Below are 17,128 nucleotides of genomic sequence, written 5' to 3' on the forward strand. Positions count from 1 at the left end.
CTGCTGCTACCTTGACCACTTCTTCAGAGACTGGGAGATTCTCTCCTCGGTATCGAAATAGAGTCTCTATAGTTTTATGTCCACCATACCTATTCCCTGCCACTGCCTTGACCACTTCTTCAGAGACTGGGAGGTTCGCTCCTTGGTACTGCAGGAAGAGTTCAATAATGAGAAAACCATATGATCCAGCATTGGTTGTTGCAGCTATGACTGCTTCTTCTGAGATTTGTAGGTCATCTCCTTCGTCCCACAAGAGATCTCGTGAAAGCGCCACTGCAGGGGTTGTATCTTTATCGTCGAAATACGGACCCACTTCTCTGATGATTGGATCTTTTGTTCCACTTTGACGGAGTAGTTGCTCTATTGCCTTGGTTGTGGACCTTGCCCGCTCTAACATCCTCAGGACAATATCTATCACTACTAGCGTGGTATGTTTCAGTCTTTTCTGAGCCTCGAGTGGCTCTTCTCGGAAGTCTGGTGTTTTAATGAGCGGGAACATCATCCCAGACCTATCTTTACAGTCTGTTTTAGTCAGAGGGGTTTTCCATGTGAGGAGAATATCACAGAGACCACTTGTAGAATACCTTTCCTGAGGCATTGCTGACGGGTTACTCTCTTTCTGTTGTCGTTGCTGAGGTGTCACTGCCGGCGTGATGACGGTGAAATGGTCTTTGCACAATCGAATAATGCTTGGCTTTGAAGCCCCTTTCAGAAGGCAGATGATATCACCATCCTCAATCAACACCGCAGAAGCCTGGGGCTTCCAATCGGTTCCCCAATGGTCTTCACAGCCCAATGACTTGGCAGTGTTATTGAAGAGAACTTCAATTCTCTGTTTGCCAAATTCAGAAAAATGCTCCTCAGCAGAGTTGACATGGCCTAAAATCCATCCTTTGCCTTTGATAACAACTGTTTCTGTCTCATTCCATGTCTCCACCGAACATTCAGGGAAAAGATAATCGGTGACCTCCTTGAACACCTCCTTCCATGGGAGGTTATAGTTAGGCTCTAGGGCATCTGTCATCGGGTCGGCACATAAGCCTAGCAATGCATATAGTTTGTCATGCTGCTTGGTCGCATTATGATGATGATACATGCCAATGAGCTCCCCTATAACGATGGACCCGCGTGAATCAAGCTCATATTCTGGCCGATAAAGTGCACCTTTTATAAGATAAGCGACAGGGCCAACCCTGCTCAAGAGATCCGAAGTAAGCCTTAGCCTGCTAAGCCCTTCGCAGAAGATATGTCCGCTTATATAAACAGAGCCACACATGATATAAATACATCGCGCGACACCAACTTCCTGAAGCACCTGTTTTTGCTGGTGAGTAATAGTTAGCAACACTGTTGATGGAGTACTATCTTACCCAGATACGGCTGAACCAATCTCGTTGCAGCAAGCGCAAACACGCATCATAGGTTTCCGATGTTTCCAGGGTGGAGGTTGTATCCTGTTCTTCCGCAAGGCAACGAATTCCTTCAAGGGCTTTATCGCCATTTTCTGTGGCATCTCCAAGCCAGACAATAACGCGTTCGGCTTGTGCATAAATGGTCCGCATAAGAGGGATCTGCTTGCTTTTCTCATCTCCCTGATCTTCCTCTCCCTGGTTAATACATATTGCATCAACCCATAGTATTCTTTCAAGTTGGCGGTTTCGCAGGTGTGAAAGGGCGGTATGAAGATTCGCTGTGACAGGGAAAGCACAGCCATTCAAAATGATTGGTTCAGGCTTCTCCTCACTTCCCCATACATAAGAAAGTGCCTGATACAGGTGTATTCCCACGCCTGTCTCTGATAAATCATAGTTGAACAGCTCACACTGTATTGGAGCACTCTTATCCTTATGCGGCAAAAGGCGGATCATGCGAGTAGTATAAGGCTCTTGCGGAAGACTTGGGTAAGTAAAAGAGGGCCGGGTGATATGAGAGATGCGTTCTGGATTTGGAGACATCTTCTGGGTGTACTATTTTTTAGTGTGTTATCAAGTACTGATTGTAACTCGAGTTCATTCAGCGTGGTTGATAAAACTTGCGCAATCTGGTTTTACGATCCAGGAAGATTACAGCCTTGCACATGTGGCTGAGTTGGCATGTCTAAATAGAGGGGTAACTGGGCAAGTATGATTGGGCCAATCTAACCCTTGGTGAATCTAGAATCTTTACTAATTAACTTAGAACTTATATTATGTGACATGTTACATAGTGCATGGCTCTCATAAGGTGCCGGCTGATAAATCTTTAGCCCGACAGCCATTCACACATATATTTAAACGGGACAGTCAGTTGGCCAGACATTGAAGCACGAAAACCCGGATATCTCTTCATGCATGTATCCATTTTTTATATATGTACTTATACGTACTTGATTTTCTAGGACGACTGTAGACTTCCTCTTCGGGGTACCGCCACTTTAGTGAGGGCGTTCAGGGGTCTGCTAGACTGATAGAATTAGTTTTGGAGTAGGCTCGGGCAGCATCCACACCAATCTAAACCCACTCTATATGTGTAATTTAAATCTTGTCTACCCTCCAGTCAGACATGATATTATATTTTATTGTTTTCTTCTCCAGATCAATATAAGGTGTCCCAGGAGAATGTTTCTTCGTCAATACCACTTGCAAATAGACCTAGATTTTACTCCGTCAGCTCGTCTTGGTTTGGGCATCCAAATCCTCAGTACACCCTTGTAGTGGCTCCGTGACAAGGCAGTCCCCAAGCCTCGGGCATCAGATCATATCTTATCACAACTGGTCACTAAGGCCTAATGGGGATACATTCATCATAGTCGGGTGGCTGCCTGCTTAGTTCAATATGGAAAAGCGGGCATTGCAACCTCAGCTGCAAGTCAACCGTACATAAATTAAATAAAATCACTGTCAGTATGCGGCATTTTGATCAAGGATCTGCTTTTCTGTGGGAGGGGAGGGGTCGCTGGGCGATCTACAAGGCAACCGACATATCTCAAGAGAAAATATCAGCGTCTATACAACGTGTTCAATCTCTAATTGACTTTGCGAATGGAGGGGCAAGAGATCCTCGGAAACGCAAGACCATTTGGGAGCCTTTGGGGCTTGGATGGCTCGGCTGAGACTGAATATACCAAGAGAAACACTGTGGAATGGCAGTAAACGTAGTGGGGGATAGTGACAGCTGTGTTCTGCGTTGCCCCGCCTTGTGTCCCTCACTTGCTCGGATGGTCTAGTGACGTGTCGAAACAACGTAGAAACTGGATTCAGCTCTGCATTTCCGTTCGTTTTTACCCCACTATCTGGAGTTTGCGATCTACGTACGGCATAACCTCGAGTATTTCCGAGTTTGCGTGATGCTTAGAAGGTGAGGGGCATGCATAAACATATCCTCTACATGATCTGGTTTATAAAGAAGGGCATATGCCCTTCTGAATAGGACCAACATCAAAATTCGATTTCCCGGCCAAACTTCTGCTTTAAACAGCTTATTTCAATTCTGCTACGGAATTATTGGTTTCTTCCATTCTTTAAGATTTCTAATTGAACCTATTTCCAAGATGAAAGCTGGACCTTCGAGCGGGATTGTATCTGGTGGTAGAGTTAATGTAACTATAGCAGGGGCGGGCGGAGTCTCTATAGATCAAGAGACCAAAAGTCAGGTCAGTGGCTCTATTACAGGACAGAGTGCTTCTGGCTCACAGTCTCTTCCCTCTGGAGAAATACTGACTGGGGAGACGGATAAGTCTGAACAAGAAAAAGCAGAGGAAGCAAAAGATGAGGAAGCAAAAGCAGAGGAAGCAAAAGATGAGGAAGCAAAAGCAGAGGAAGCAAAAGCAGAGGAAGCAAAAGATGAGGAAGCAAAAGATGAGGGAGGGAAAGATGAGGAAGGAGGAAAAGAAGTTGACAAAAAAGGTGATAATGATCTTGACGATGCTGGCAGAAATACAGGTGGCACTGGCACTGGAAACGGTATTAATCCTTCCGAAACACAAAAAACAGAGAAACAGCTTTTTCGCATCCATCAGTATGATCCAATCAGTGGGGCAGTGCGAAGAAAACGCATTGTCGAGCTCGAAATTGCAGATCTCAGTCAGGATAAGACGCTTGGCAAGATTCGCGAGCTTTTGATTGCAAAAAAAGTCTTTGACAAATTACAGTATGTTTCCTCTTCCTTTTTCATATCAACCAGCGTAGCCCTCTCCTTACTTTCTTCTTGAATAGTAAAAACAGTTCCTTTTGTGATACGGATGGCACGGTAGTGTCTGATGATATGGCTCTCTCCGTCTATGAGGACCAGGTCAAGACCAGCATCGAGGAAAACAAAGGGGAAAATAATGATCAGGATAACAATAAAAAACAAGTGAGCGATCTCAGTTCAAAATCTTTAGTGGTGTTAATATTCATACTTTTCCCAAAGGCCCCGACCTCCGGTACCGACAAGCAAGCAACGAAAGGGAAAGACTTATATTACAGGAAGCGAAGGAAATTGGGAGATCTGAACCAAACCGCCAAAGACTTTCTGAATAAGGGGGTAGATCTGAAATTGAAGGTACATACTTCCTCGATATAATAAATAAAAGCATTGGTGACTTACTGTTCAAAGGATCCCGCCGCTTTCTTGAAAGCAGACACTACTCTTTTGAAGTCATCGTATGATGCCAGTCTGTACAGGGCCAGCGAAGGAGCAGCTCTGGCGTACGTATCTTTCCTTTGTATCAGTAAAGGGCAACGACTAACCAAGACAGACACCCTGCCGATCTTACTGAGCACCAGTGGAGTATCATCGTCCGCACAAACTGTATCCTCAGTGGATATGCTATGGTGGAGTACGAGAAACCGGGGACAGATGGCAAGATGACTACAGGGATGAAAGTACAGCGTAGTCCATATAATGGTAATAATAGATCTCTTTGTTTTGTCGATCCTTGGAGCTGACGCTTTATCTACACAAAAGCCTTCACCCTCAAGTCAAGAAATGAAGATTACGAGATAGCAGCCCCCTCAAAGGTAGAGGGTGAGAACGAAGGGACTGAGGTGAGCAATGGGAGCGCTGAGGTGAGATATGAGTATAGTCAAGTTTATGAACTGATCTAACACTGACGTTCCCAGAACACTTATCGTATTCCTCGGTTCTGGGTTGACGATGACTCGTATGTGACCGTTATGGAGACGAAGAATACCCTGCAGCAATCGATGGCGAAGAACTCATTCTCTGAGACATCCGTGCAGGCCTCAGTGTAAGTGCCTTTTGATCTCTCTATCTACTCTGATGTTCTGTCTCATCTTGTTCTTTTGTAATAGGGGTGCCGGTTTCTGGGGAGGTTCTGGTGCTGTCAGTGGTGGATGGGCGACTAATAAATCGACCCAAACTGTGGACGGCTCAGCAAATGAGACGCACCAACTTACTATTACATACAACGTGAATCTACCTACCTTTCTAACATTTGCCAAAGATTCGAGGCAATTGACATGGTTGCGAGTATAGTTCCCCCGAGTGTCGGTGCTCTTGGATAGCAAGTCTCTTGAAATCAGCAAAGAATGTCAGGACGATCTCAAACAACTCAGCGATAAAGAGAGCTACATAAAGTTTGGCAAAGACTACGGCAAGGGAACAATGAATATTTACTACATAGGTGAAATACTGACCATATCTACAGGCCATGTCTTTGCCCAGCGAGTCGAGCTGGGCGGGCAATTGTCGTCTTCGGAGTCTTTCAAGGCCGACAGTGGTAACAAGATTACGGATCAATCAAACGCTATGAGAGCCAAAGCTGCCGCTTCATTTTCCTCTCCGTATTTACAGGTATCTGGGAGTTTTGACCATCAAGAAGCAGGAGGGGCTAATAGCAATGCTTCCCACCAAAACCTCAATAATTCCATGGTCTGGGAGGCCAAAGGGGGGAATACTCTTCTTTGTAATAAGTACGCCAGCTGCTCTTCAACTGTGATAACAATATACTGACTATCCTTTAGCCCCCCAAGCTGGTGTGCAACAGTGGGTGACTTTTACAACTGGCGAGTGGTTCAGGTAAGTCATCCGAGGCGAAAACAGAAGAATAGATTACTTATTGTTTTAGCAACATGATGTTGTTCCGCTTTACAAAGTCCTAGCTCAACTTTCTGATGATAAAAATCTAGCCAGGAGATTTGAGCTCGCTTTCAAGGGTGACTCGAAGACTATCCGGTTCAGACTCATTGAGCAGGAAACAAAACAGCCGCTCAAGCTCTTCGAAGAAGACCCGACCTTATGTAAGAATAACTCGTAATCCTCAGGTGCATTACTAACGGTTTCCACCAGACAAGGAGCTCTCTCGGCATCAGCATGCTAAAGCCATGAAGGGGCACCAAGGAGAGCGCTGGGATCCTGGATTTTATATGGAAGTCTGCAATTTGGCTCTTGAAACCAATGCCAGCATACGAGTTACCTCCGACGGTGATGGGATTGATACTTGGGAGACCCAAATATTGAAAGATCCTAGCAGCGGGGACAAGGTATGTTCATTCCTGTATCCATGCGGATTATCATTCTGATTAGAACGATAGATATACCTTGGCAAATCTCTTTCCATCCAGTCATCCGGAGACACCAGGTATCTGGGCTTCTCCCATTCTCTCCTCGACAAGGACTGTGAAGGAGACCAACTTCCGTACTACCTGGCTCTGCAGGACCGAAGGGTTCAATTCGTGTTTCAGACATGCGGACGTCCCAAGAAGAAGGGGCCTATTGGGCCCAACACTGAGTTCGAGATTGTTGTGGTAGATCCTAATACGAATACGAACCTTGGTCTTCTGACGGAAACAAAGAGCAACAACGGCCTTGTCGGCATTGAACCCTGGGAACCGATTCATAAGAACAAAAGCTTGGCCTTCAAGATGGAGGTTGTTGGGGTGGTTGATCAATCAACTAACTAACGTTCAGTTCGCATGGAATAGCCCACCGATTGTTAGGTACTACTATAGGTGCTTTAGTGAATTTAAGAGTGACTGTCCAGTCATTAACTACCATAATAAAATTCAAATCTATATTCCTAATATGGTTTATTGCTTATTTCTTATTGTACCTGCCTCAACTACCACAAGCAGGAATCGTAACTAATCCTATCTTCGCTTCTAGGCAGCCAATGATTATAAAGCCGATATAATATGGCGAGGCTACATCTGTATGTCATGGGAGTAGTAAAACGATAACCAGGAACGGACCAATCAGAGCACAGCTTTCAGCCACATGGACTGCAAGTGAAGAAGCCGCGATTTAGCCTGCTTTCACATCAAATCCATATCAATTCTTGGCCAAGGCTTGATGTATTTATTCTCACGTGTAGATAAACGCAGTACAATGTCACTCCAGGTCGCACAATACTTCCGAAATTAGTCAAAATTATCGATCGAATATAGAACAACGTATTTCCCTAACTCCGACAGATGTGCAGTGATAAATCTCAACATCCACGATCGCCATGAAGGCTCTCCTTGTGCCGATGATATGAGTGCGCTGTACGAGTCGAACTGGGATCTCTGGCAGCAGTGGATGGGAAACATCTCCACCAAGATTCCCTATATGGTTCTGCCCGGTAACCATGGAGCGGCATACGCCAGGTTCGACGGTCCGGGTAATATCCTGACTGCGTATTTGAACAACAATGTTACCAATGGAACGGCGCCAAAGGACGGCTTGACTTACTACAGCTATCCCCCGTCTTAGAGGTACCTTCCATTTCCTCTTCGTCCCTCCTTTTCATTATGAGACAAATATAAACAGAAACTTGACCACATACCAACACCGCTTCCGCATGCCAGGTACTGAAACCGGCGGCGTAGGCAACTTCTGGTACTCTTTCGACTACAGCCTGGGCGACTTCATCTCTATGGACGGCGAGACAGACTACCCTAATAGCCCTGAATGGCCCTTTACTGAAGACATTAAGGGAGACGAGAAGCTCTCTACCGCCAGTAAGACTTTCATCACGGATAGTGGACCATTCGGTGCTGTGAATGGCAGCTACAAGGCCAAGGAATCCTACGGGTAGTACTAGTGGTTCAAGAAGGATTTGGACAGTATTGATCGCTCCAAGACACCGTGGGTTGTTGTTATGAGCCATCGTCCTATGTACAGCTCTGCGTGCTCGTCGTATCAGCTTCACGTCAGACAGGCGTTTGAGCAGTTATTCTTGGACTATGGTGTTGACGTTGGGTTTATCTAAATTGGCGCGGGTTTGGGGCGGGTGCGGGTTTGCCCATCAAAAACCCGCCCGGAGCAGGGTTAAGGGCGGGTCTAGATTTTGGACCCGAACCCGATATCAACTCTATACCGCTACGATTTCACCCATATAAGCGAGGAGAGATAATGGTCAGCCATCTGGAGTAAACAAGACATAACTCCTAGAGCTCTTTGGGTTGCTGTCAAATCTGAAAGACCAACGACTGGAGACGCTGGAAATCGATTCCAGGGCCTCGAGACACAACTTCTTTACCTGTAGCAGAGCAAACTCCAAGTAGCCATGGGGGTGAGGAAAACCAGGACTCTACTGCCTGAAGTTGATGGCTTGGAGAGTAAGAGCTGAACCCGCGTACTCGGCACCCTAGACAAGCTTAAGAAGCTGGGAATCAATGAGAATACCTCTCTGCCACAGAGATAAAAAGGACAGACATCCCGGTTGCTGTGGATCTCTGTACGACTTCTGTAACACATCTAGTGTTTAGAGAGAGACACTAGGGCTTTACCCCTCATCAGATCCCTGGGCGCTTTATAAAGCGTGATATCTTTTTGTTTAGAAATACAAACTTGCGAGGGCTGGCAAGGGAGCGGTCACTCCGACGAGATTGACCGGGACACATGAATCCACATACGCCTACCACCACGATGTCGGAAAAAACTTTATACATCTTTGCCGCTACCCCTGACGTGTTCTTCTGTGCTATCAATAGGAGGCAAAGGGGCGTCTCGCAGAAATGCCCATTCATCAAATTAACATTGGATGCCCTCTTGGTGGGAGGTAATGGAGAGCCTAGGAGCTACCATTCTTCTGTAAAGTCCACTCACCATGAGTGCACCTGACGGAACCGACCCTAGTGTCTAGAGAGTGCGCCTCCCCTTGATCACTGGTAATGTCTCAATCTCCACCGGATCAGCCGCGCTCGGCGCTAGCTCACTGGCATCAATCTTTTTCCTTCCCATCGATGAGGCCCATATAGTTGTCGAAGTCTGTGGCTCCGTCGAGCCAGGATAAAGGAGAAGGGTCATTGTCCGTCCGACAGATGTATAATTCAGATATCTGCGGACAAGAGATGGGCGCGCCTTACCGCAAAACAACAGAATAAACACGGTTACCATAGAAAGCAAAAGCCAGAACAGAGCAACAAAGGCTGGAATTCCGAATGGGACTCGGTACTGGATGGTCTTCCTGTATTCTGTCACCGGTACCTTTACCTGCCCCGAAGCATCGGCACTGCCTACTGGAATGTTCGACGGTGAAAGCCATCCTCTGGTACCGACCACTGCGTTAGCAACGATATCCGTCCAGATCAGGTTGACAATGGTGGAAGTAGTGTCTGGTTGCGTTGAGTATTCTCTCCATTTCGAATACAAAGCGCTGCTCGTCTTCCCGGTATAGTCACCTACACTGTACGTAATGGTATTGCTCAGAGAGTACAGATATCCAAGCGACGTCAGATGGAACGAGGCTCCTGGTAAGTTTAATAAACCGTCGACCGGGCCGCCTAATGTGGTGTCACCAAATCCGGGTAGCCAGAGCGATGCTTTTCGAATGACTGAGATGTCGCTTCTGTTTTGATATTCTTTGGAGACAATACCCCAAAGTGGCTGCGCGACATCTATCGGTAGGGAGGTGTTTTCAACTCCCCAGAGCGGGTTTTCATCCTCAGTTTGATACGTCTTCTCAGTCATATCCACAACGCTAAGGCCACCAAGACCACCGGAACCGTCGTAGCGGAAGCGTACCGTCTTAACCAGCGCCTTGGCAGCCGAAGCGCAGGAGTAGATTGGTATCTGCCATGTGCTGGCGGGCTCTCGTATCAGAGAATTACCTCCGTCCGTTCTTCGTGCTGCGCCGTAGACTGTTCCACAGACGACGCCCACGTTCGTCATATTGGCGTAGTCGAAAATACTCACTCCTTGACACAGGGGGCCTGCGCATGTAGTTAGCGAATGCACCGAAGACAGCAGACAGCATCTGTACCAATATTGGTGAAGTTCTTTGTGGTGATATTGAATGGATTTGGATACCGCACTCTGGCATTGTCCCACGCCATTCCAGAAGCATTATACCCAGCATCGGGTATATTGAAAAAGTCTCCCCACATGGTGGACGTCACGATGCCATCCGTGCCCCAGGGCTGTCCGGATCCATCGTTGAGTATGGGGAATGACTTCCCTACGGTCGAGTCCAAGTACTCGAAAGAATGAGCATAGCCGTGACTGCTCGGGTTGGTGACATTGAGATAGACCATGCCCATGGCATTCGTTAGCCATGCAGCCGTGTATGCCTTGTTATGCAGATCAAAATTATCCTGCGTTTGCACTATCGAATGTTCGGGTTGCTGGTGATGTAGGTTGACGAATCCCCCACGGTCGGTTACGCTGACATTCACGGGCACCGATTGCCACTTAAAATCCAGAGTGAGGTTGAGGTTGACGCAACTAGTTTGAGGCACGACGAACAGTAAGTCTTCTTTCCAGGTGCTTCCGTACTTGGACCGGGGAGGTAACGTGTGGTTGCGGAATCCAATGCCCCCGTTCTTGGTGTCCATTATGACCCCTTCGGCTACTTCAATGCTGTCGCTAAGGATTCTGTTCTCAACCTGGCGATAGGAGCCAACCGCATACAGCGATCCTTTGTTGTAGTTTTCCCTCCGCGTAAGGTCATAGTTACGCCACTCTATATCCCAGATACTTGAGACGGTGGGCGACAATTCTGATAGCCCACTGGCAAAGGCATATGTAAGATTCCATGGGATAGTGATGTTCCACTCATCATCGCGGTCCGTCTCCGGGCCCAAATTGCCCGCGACTGTGATGTTGGAATTGGATCCTGGGCAGATATAGAGGCCGCAATGGCGGTTAAACCCAAGGGAATGTCTTGGCGGTGTCCCGTCTCCCATGGGAGATTGGTCTGGGACGTACCTAAAGATTTTGGGAGTGGTGTCGGGGGCGGGGAGGACAGCATCATAGAGGCCCAGTGGTGTAACGATTCCGGCGGCGGAGATAATGACTGCCACGATGAGTCTGATCCAGCTTTCAATGCTCACAGCCCGATCTACTTCCGTCGAACAGTCAGAGTCACTGCGGAGGATGGTCGGCCATAGCGATGACTGCAATGTACGAGCGAGCACAGACCTTCTTCTCTTAGTGAAGATAGCCCTATGTTGTGATTTTGCCTTACCATGTTATAGCACTATTCTTCTCTTGAAGGAAAGATACTAGAATCAATGCGCTGAGGGTTGGAAAGAGGTACCTCGCTGCTCCTGTCAGTATGGCCTATCCCCGTGCCAGCCCAGAGGGAATTACTCACCTACGAAGACGCCAGCAGCGATTATACCGGATACATAACCAACTGTGAGCTCAACCATGGCAACATCGATTCGGCAGTGTCATAGAGCATAACAACGTTAAAGTGGGAAACCAGGAGTCTTCCATGGACTTGAAGCCGTGCAATTATCTGTTCACAGACCACCAGTGAATGGCCTGCATCATCCAGCCTTGCAGTTAGCCTTGTCGCTAAGAACACGTGTCACATGCAGTATCATTTAGTGCCTGAAAGACTGGCCAAGCAGGGAATCGACCGAGGGAAAGCCCTGAACGACAGGGCAGTCTCTTGGCATGAATGGACATTTCTAAGACGAACCCGGAAATGAGGATGCGCGAATATCCGTGAGTAACGAATTGCCCGGCAGCCATCCATGAACTGGGCGGCTTCCATCCGGCATATTAAAGCACAATAAACAATGAAGCCGTTGGTGAACCTATTCGTCTTGTATTTGTATGAGCGGTAGTCTAACCGCTACTCTATGCTCAACACCAGGCTCTTTGCCCAAAAACTATCAATGCAGCCTTTTTTTCGGATGACCCACCAAGAAGCTCAGGCCACGGGACGATGTAGATCTTCGTATTCTGGACTTGGAACAGGGAATAAAAAGGGAGCTAGCCCATCAGTGCGGGGTCCCCATTCCACTCACTTCCTCTGTGGGCCCTGCTACTCCCGATCGAAGTCATACGCGCCAATAGGCACGGTGAAGGCTATTCTTGCCAGTGTACTTTACATAATTTGGTCAGGCACAGACAACTCAACTGATGGCTGTTAAGTAACGTCTATCATTATATGTTGTACTGAACATCAGGATGAGGTTACATTGCGCACCGGCGAATTAGCGGAATCACCCAATCACATACTGAATAATACGAGAAGATATAGTACCATAACTTGGCTCAAGCTCACCAAAGTGCCTCAGGACGTATATAGCCGAAAGCATTGGAACCCCAGTCCCAACGCAATATCCCCAAGGCCATTGTACTAGTCAGGTATCCAGTCTACATATTCTTTGTCCAACTTTTTGCCAAGGCAAGGTACGTCGCATACATGAAGAACCTGACCACTTGCAAACTTACACATCTCTTGGCAGGCATGTCTGGTCCGGTAACTACCGATAAGGCTGTGGCTGGCCCGCTTCCCGCGCTCACGGCCCCAAGCCCTGTGAGACCACAGTCATCCAAAGCATCAACCTATACAATGTTCACTGTGATGTTGATGCTACTTATCAACATTGCGATTGTGGTCTTACTAGGTCTGCTTGTGCGGAAGCTATTCGAGGTCCATTCGATCCTGGACCATGGACATGTCTATGTCCATGCCAGCATCGTCAATGACAATATCGAACCCTTAAGTGTCTCTGTCGTTAATACTGGCTACGATGCCATTCCCGTGACTATGTATCGGTAATCGTTGGGCGCTATTGGAAGTATGGCCTTTGTTCTCGATACACCTACCTCAAAAAGAATTATATTCTCCTTGCACAATAATTGTTTGATCCAGTTAATCGAGGCAATTCTTATATGATCATTTAAAGAGACCTCTACTGTGGAAGGACCAGACCCGGTTGTAAACATAGCCACAGGGATAGATGGATGGCCTTCATTTTAACAACGGCTGTTCCGATTCCAGCAAAAGTCAAGTCCGCCTAATTGATAGTCGCGTGATTGGAAATTTCCAGTCACCTAGCGAGAAAGCTCTAAGTCGTACATACAGCACGGATACCGTTCCGGCCGAGCCGGTCCGCAAGAGCATCCCTGGTCGGTGAGGTTATAACTGGAGAGGGAAGAAGGGATATTGGTAATTCACCATTTATGATTCAGAACTTCCATCTAAAATTTCTCGGCCCGAAGGGCAACTATTACGATTCTACCAATACATTTCCTGTTATCTGCGGTGTCTTCTTAGAATCCATGCTTGGTTACTTTCAGGATTTGTCATCTCAGTATTAGAATCGTGACGGATCCTCGTGGGTAAGTAAATTATTCGTAGGCTGGCGGGAGGGCGCTTCTTCTAGTGTTCTGTGTTCAACATCTCGACAGTTGAAGCGCGCCTACCGTGTCTGGCACATCCATGGCAGTCAAAGTATAGACGTTCTTGGCACAGTTGTGTAATCATTGAAGTTTGGAGAAACAGTAAATTAATATTCGTATCAAGCCACCATATATATTGTACAGAAAGCAAATCAGTGAAGTATTTCAACTCCAAGCCAAATGAGCCTCGCAAAGGGACCCGTCACGTTTATGTCACGGCGACGATGTTATTGTCGATGAAACGATCTGCCTCTCTCTTCAGCATCAAGATGCAACTCGCCACAAAGAAAGCCTCTACGCCGTCAGTGTCGGCATGCTTCTCATCCTTCCACATGCGTAGATCCATCACCAAACGACCACCATTACCTCCGGAGTACCTAACCGAGCCGCGGGTGCGGAACTGGTCGTTTCGAATAAGCTGAGCGACTCTGGCGCCGCTCTTAGTCTTTGTGCCGTCCCCTAATACCATGCGATCCATGCGCTCCAGAATAAGCAGCGAATCAGCGTTACAAGCCTTTCTTTCTTCCCGACTACCGTAGCGCCACTCGTATTTGCCAAGCGACGTGTCGAAAACCTGCGCACGGCTCACCATCGACCGGCTTTGCACGTCCACCAATTCTCCACACACCTTATCGTCGTCTATGGCCTGCTCCACCGAAACACTAGAATCGCGGGGTAGAATGCGCATCCTGGGGTGTCTTCCAGGGCCCCAACGATAAATGGTTGAAATGAGAGCATTCTGACGTGGGTCGGATGGGCGCACCAACGCGCACGAGTTGGAACTGCTCTTTAGGCGGATAGAGGTGTACTTTTCCTGCATGGGTGCTCCGAATTCCACGCTGTAGACGGAAATATTCTCCAACAGTTTGCTGCCGCTGAGTGCCTGGTTGGTGTTGTATCCAATGGCTTCGACCTGAAACTCGCTTGTGGCGAGAAAGCCGTCTGGGGAGGAGGATTGGTTGCTAGCGTAATCGGATGCAACGACCTCATTGTAGTCGGGGGGAGACTGGGACTTCCAGTCACCCATTGGCTTGGAAGGGTTCGCCCTTGACTTTCGTGAACATGTAAATATACCCATTGAGCTTGGTTCTTGAAGTTTGGGATTTTGGTTGTTTGAGGATTTAGGTGTCGCGGAATAAAAGCTTGGTAAAATAGCAAGTATGACTTTTGATGAAGTGCCGATTTAATTTACGGATTTCCCTGCACTGATATATATCCACAGATATATGCTGACGCTCAAGATGATGGCATGTTCCGTGTTGCATTGATTGATCTGCTGCGCCTTGCGGCGATACTGGTTCCAGTGATCATTGATAGGGCTGACAGTGACACCATTGGCGGGAAGGCAACCCACTCACGCCTTGCATGGGCCACTTCAGTTAAGTTGACTTAGGGTCTGTGGTGCTGCGGACTGCCAGGGCTTAGCCGTTTGTCTGAAAGGCACCTCATCTCCTGCTGCAGCCTTTCCTAAACAGGAATCATCTGGCGCTCAATGGATCTGCGGCTGAGGCAGTGCTGTGCCAGCATCCGCCAGCAGACCTGGCCATTATTGGCTTCCTTATCGCGTGATACTATCACAGCCAATAAGAAGCCGATACTAAAAGCGGAAGGAAACTACGAAGTACTGAGCACCGATGATAAAATACAGCCTTACTAACTTTCCGGGGTAATTGGCCAGAAACAGTAGTACCTCATTAGGCTTAAATAGTCGTTCGAAAAACCTATTGGGGCATCCCATTACCTTAGAAGGGCCGAAACCTGGTTATACTAGACATAATACTAGTAATGCCTTTCCACCTGATCTCCACCGAATTTAGTTGTTCGTTTGCATCATTGACATTCTCTTCTCCCAACTTTCCGTAGCGTTGGATTTGCATCATGGCTACTTTTTACCAGAGACCTCCACCAAAGGTCCCACCTCAGAAACTTGTAGAGCGATGGGAGCAGGGGGTTACCGACCCTGCCAGCCTCACCTTCGATGAGCACCAACATCTTCTAAATCGGTACCCGTACGGAAGATGTGATGACTTCTGCAAGGCACATACTGGATTGACGATCGATGAACTTGTTCAAAACGCTGCCAGAACAGACGATTTAAGCCGCCTCGAAACGAACATTATCTTTTTCGGCCCAGATCATGAATGAGACGATCGTGACCCTAGCATGATAGATGCAAGGGATGTGATTCGTTGGCCGGAAAACATACGACGCACATAAAGGCCCAGGCAAATGCAGATAAATCCTATCATAGGCGTATTGAGTTGGACCGAGTGGCCCGGGAAAGACTCTCGGTATATGATCTCAACAAATATCAGGATATCTAACAGGCTTCCCGGGGCGCCTCGTATGTGTAATCAGACCCAACAGCATTGGGTCTTTCTTTGTATCTGAGCATCATTTCACGACGATTCCGCCTGGCGCCATTTCCAACATCAGCTTGGAAGGGCCATTGACCTGGGCCTCACCTTCGTCCGAAATCCCAAGGACGGATTTTGGACTCCAGGCAGTTTGAAGCAACGATGGAAGATTCAGTGGGTTGAGGACCCAGTGAATGAGAACGCGGCACTTAGGAATATCTGCGAGTATGCCCGGCTCTAGCTCCATATGTCATGACTGTCTAATGTCTCTAGCTATTTCCGGAATCTTCGTGATGAAGGTAAGATAGAACCAGGACTCCGGCAGGATGCCTTTCTCTATGTTGATTCCGCTGCCATCTAATCCTCTCTCGATCACTGTCCCCTCCCCGAAAGAGGCTATGTTCTCGCTGCAGGTGCTTCCCATGACGCTACAAAACTGCCGACCTACCTGCATGGCTTCAAGGGTTCAGTCCGTGTTGCCCTTACGGGAGCTTTTACTACCTTTTACGCTCGCTTGATACCAAGAGGCAGTCCGAAGGATAACCCGGCAGTGGAGCACGATTTACGCCAGAGTTGGGAAGTCATTTATAAACGGGCCAAATTTGATGAGAAGTAGAATGCGTACCCTCCTATATCAGGTTTAAACCGGGGCTGGTATCATCCAGCAATGGATAACACTATTCAGAAGTGGTAGCAAGTGCTTTAGTTGGCTGTGATGCATTTATTATTGGTGATTTTCATGTGTACGAATACTCTTACTGTCCTCTGGTGACTAGGTAGTTTCTAGGATTCATAGAAACTAAAAAGAATAAAAGCTTAGATTTATTAAACCTCTAACTGTTCAATTCCATATTCCAGGATAATATTTGTTATACTAACGCTGTAGGGTACACTATTCCGCAAGGCTAAAAGGAAAAAATATGCGTGGGCACTTTTGAGAAAACACACTATAGACTGATACATATATAAAACGTCTGTTGATATGACTTGTTGGCCTAACCTTCATACTATCCTTTTTTTCTAAACTTTCACCGAATGTTACTGAATCTATAAGACTTCTATAGTGAAATATTTGGATTAACAGTGTCTCAGAATAGTTAGGAGTAGAAATTAGATGTGTACAGGTTGATATATCTTTTTACAGGAATTTTTTCCAACTGAAAGCCCAGGCGAGAACATCCATTGCATTAGGCTTATATAACCAAAATAGAAAGCTCCTTTCA

At 47.1% G+C, this 17,128-nt stretch overlaps 7 protein-coding genes across 7 annotated transcripts; 4 read left to right on the forward strand and 3 right to left on the reverse strand.

Moving 5' to 3' along the window:
• BDV38DRAFT_296643 (HET domain-containing protein) lies at nt 1–1,955 on the reverse strand (the record flags this gene model as incomplete). Its single annotated transcript, XM_032062973.1, has 3 exons — nt 1–66; nt 113–1,315; nt 1,371–1,955. 3 exons carry the CDS (start codon nt 1,953–1,955, stop codon nt 7–9), a joined length of 1,848 nt encoding a protein of 615 aa, XP_031908792.1. The 3' UTR covers nt 1–6.
• A 1,574-nt stretch (nt 1,956–3,529) lies between these two features.
• Nucleotides 3,530–6,884, forward strand: BDV38DRAFT_287447 (uncharacterized protein; the record flags this gene model as incomplete). The annotated part of the gene is made up of 12 exons (XM_032060873.1): nt 3,530–4,128; nt 4,194–4,521; nt 4,576–4,667; nt 4,718–4,866; nt 4,927–5,027; nt 5,082–5,209; nt 5,274–5,391; nt 5,458–5,894; nt 5,946–6,000; nt 6,050–6,221; nt 6,271–6,464; nt 6,516–6,884. 12 exons carry the CDS (start codon nt 3,530–3,532, stop codon nt 6,882–6,884), a joined length of 2,742 nt encoding a protein of 913 aa, XP_031908793.1.
• Nucleotides 6,885–7,455: 571 nt separating this feature from the next.
• Nucleotides 7,456–7,999, forward strand: BDV38DRAFT_287448 (uncharacterized protein; the record flags this gene model as incomplete). The annotated part of the gene is made up of 2 exons (XM_032060874.1): nt 7,456–7,667; nt 7,732–7,999. The coding sequence occupies 2 exons, from the start codon at nt 7,456–7,458 to the stop codon at nt 7,997–7,999; spliced, it is 480 nt and encodes a 159-aa protein (XP_031908794.1).
• A 1,046-nt stretch (nt 8,000–9,045) lies between these two features.
• BDV38DRAFT_287449 (uncharacterized protein) lies at nt 9,046–11,558 on the reverse strand (the record flags this gene model as incomplete). Its single annotated transcript, XM_032060875.1, has 4 exons — nt 9,046–10,118; nt 10,169–11,325; nt 11,372–11,447; nt 11,501–11,558. 4 exons carry the CDS (start codon nt 11,556–11,558, stop codon nt 9,046–9,048), a joined length of 2,364 nt encoding a protein of 787 aa, XP_031908795.1.
• Nucleotides 11,559–12,610: 1,052 nt separating this feature from the next.
• BDV38DRAFT_287450 (uncharacterized protein) lies at nt 12,611–12,925 on the forward strand (the record flags this gene model as incomplete). The annotated part of the gene is made up of 1 exon (XM_032060876.1): nt 12,611–12,925. One exon carries the CDS (start codon nt 12,611–12,613, stop codon nt 12,923–12,925), a length of 315 nt encoding a protein of 104 aa, XP_031908796.1.
• Nucleotides 12,926–13,549: 624 nt separating this feature from the next.
• BDV38DRAFT_200830 (uncharacterized protein) lies at nt 13,550–14,885 on the reverse strand. Its single transcript, XM_032052447.1, has one exon. The coding sequence runs from the start codon at nt 14,624–14,626 to the stop codon at nt 13,757–13,759; it is 870 nt and encodes a 289-aa protein (XP_031908797.1). The 5' UTR covers nt 14,627–14,885; the 3' UTR covers nt 13,550–13,756.
• A 442-nt stretch (nt 14,886–15,327) lies between these two features.
• On the forward strand, nt 15,328–16,551 carry BDV38DRAFT_260367 (uncharacterized protein). The gene has a single exon (XM_032055906.1). It carries the CDS (start codon nt 15,427–15,429, stop codon nt 15,691–15,693), a length of 267 nt encoding a protein of 88 aa, XP_031908798.1. The 5' UTR covers nt 15,328–15,426; the 3' UTR covers nt 15,694–16,551.
• The last annotated feature ends 577 nt before the right edge of the window (nt 16,552–17,128 follow it).

The sequence above is a fragment of the Aspergillus pseudotamarii genome, assembly GCF_009193445.1.
Source record: "Aspergillus pseudotamarii strain CBS 117625 unplaced genomic scaffold BDV38scaffold_77, whole genome shotgun sequence".
Lineage (NCBI taxonomy): Eukaryota > Fungi > Ascomycota > Eurotiomycetes > Eurotiales > Aspergillaceae > Aspergillus > Aspergillus pseudotamarii.

Bases quoted from the DNA above. Each gene is read 5' to 3' on its own strand.
- BDV38DRAFT_260367 (XM_032055906.1), top strand. From the start codon at position 15,427: ATGGCTACTTTTTACCAGAGACCTCCACCAAAGGTCCCACCTCAGAAA.
- BDV38DRAFT_200830 (XM_032052447.1), bottom strand. From the start codon at position 14,626: ATGGGTATATTTACATGTTCACGAAAGTCAAGGGCGAACCCTTCCAAG.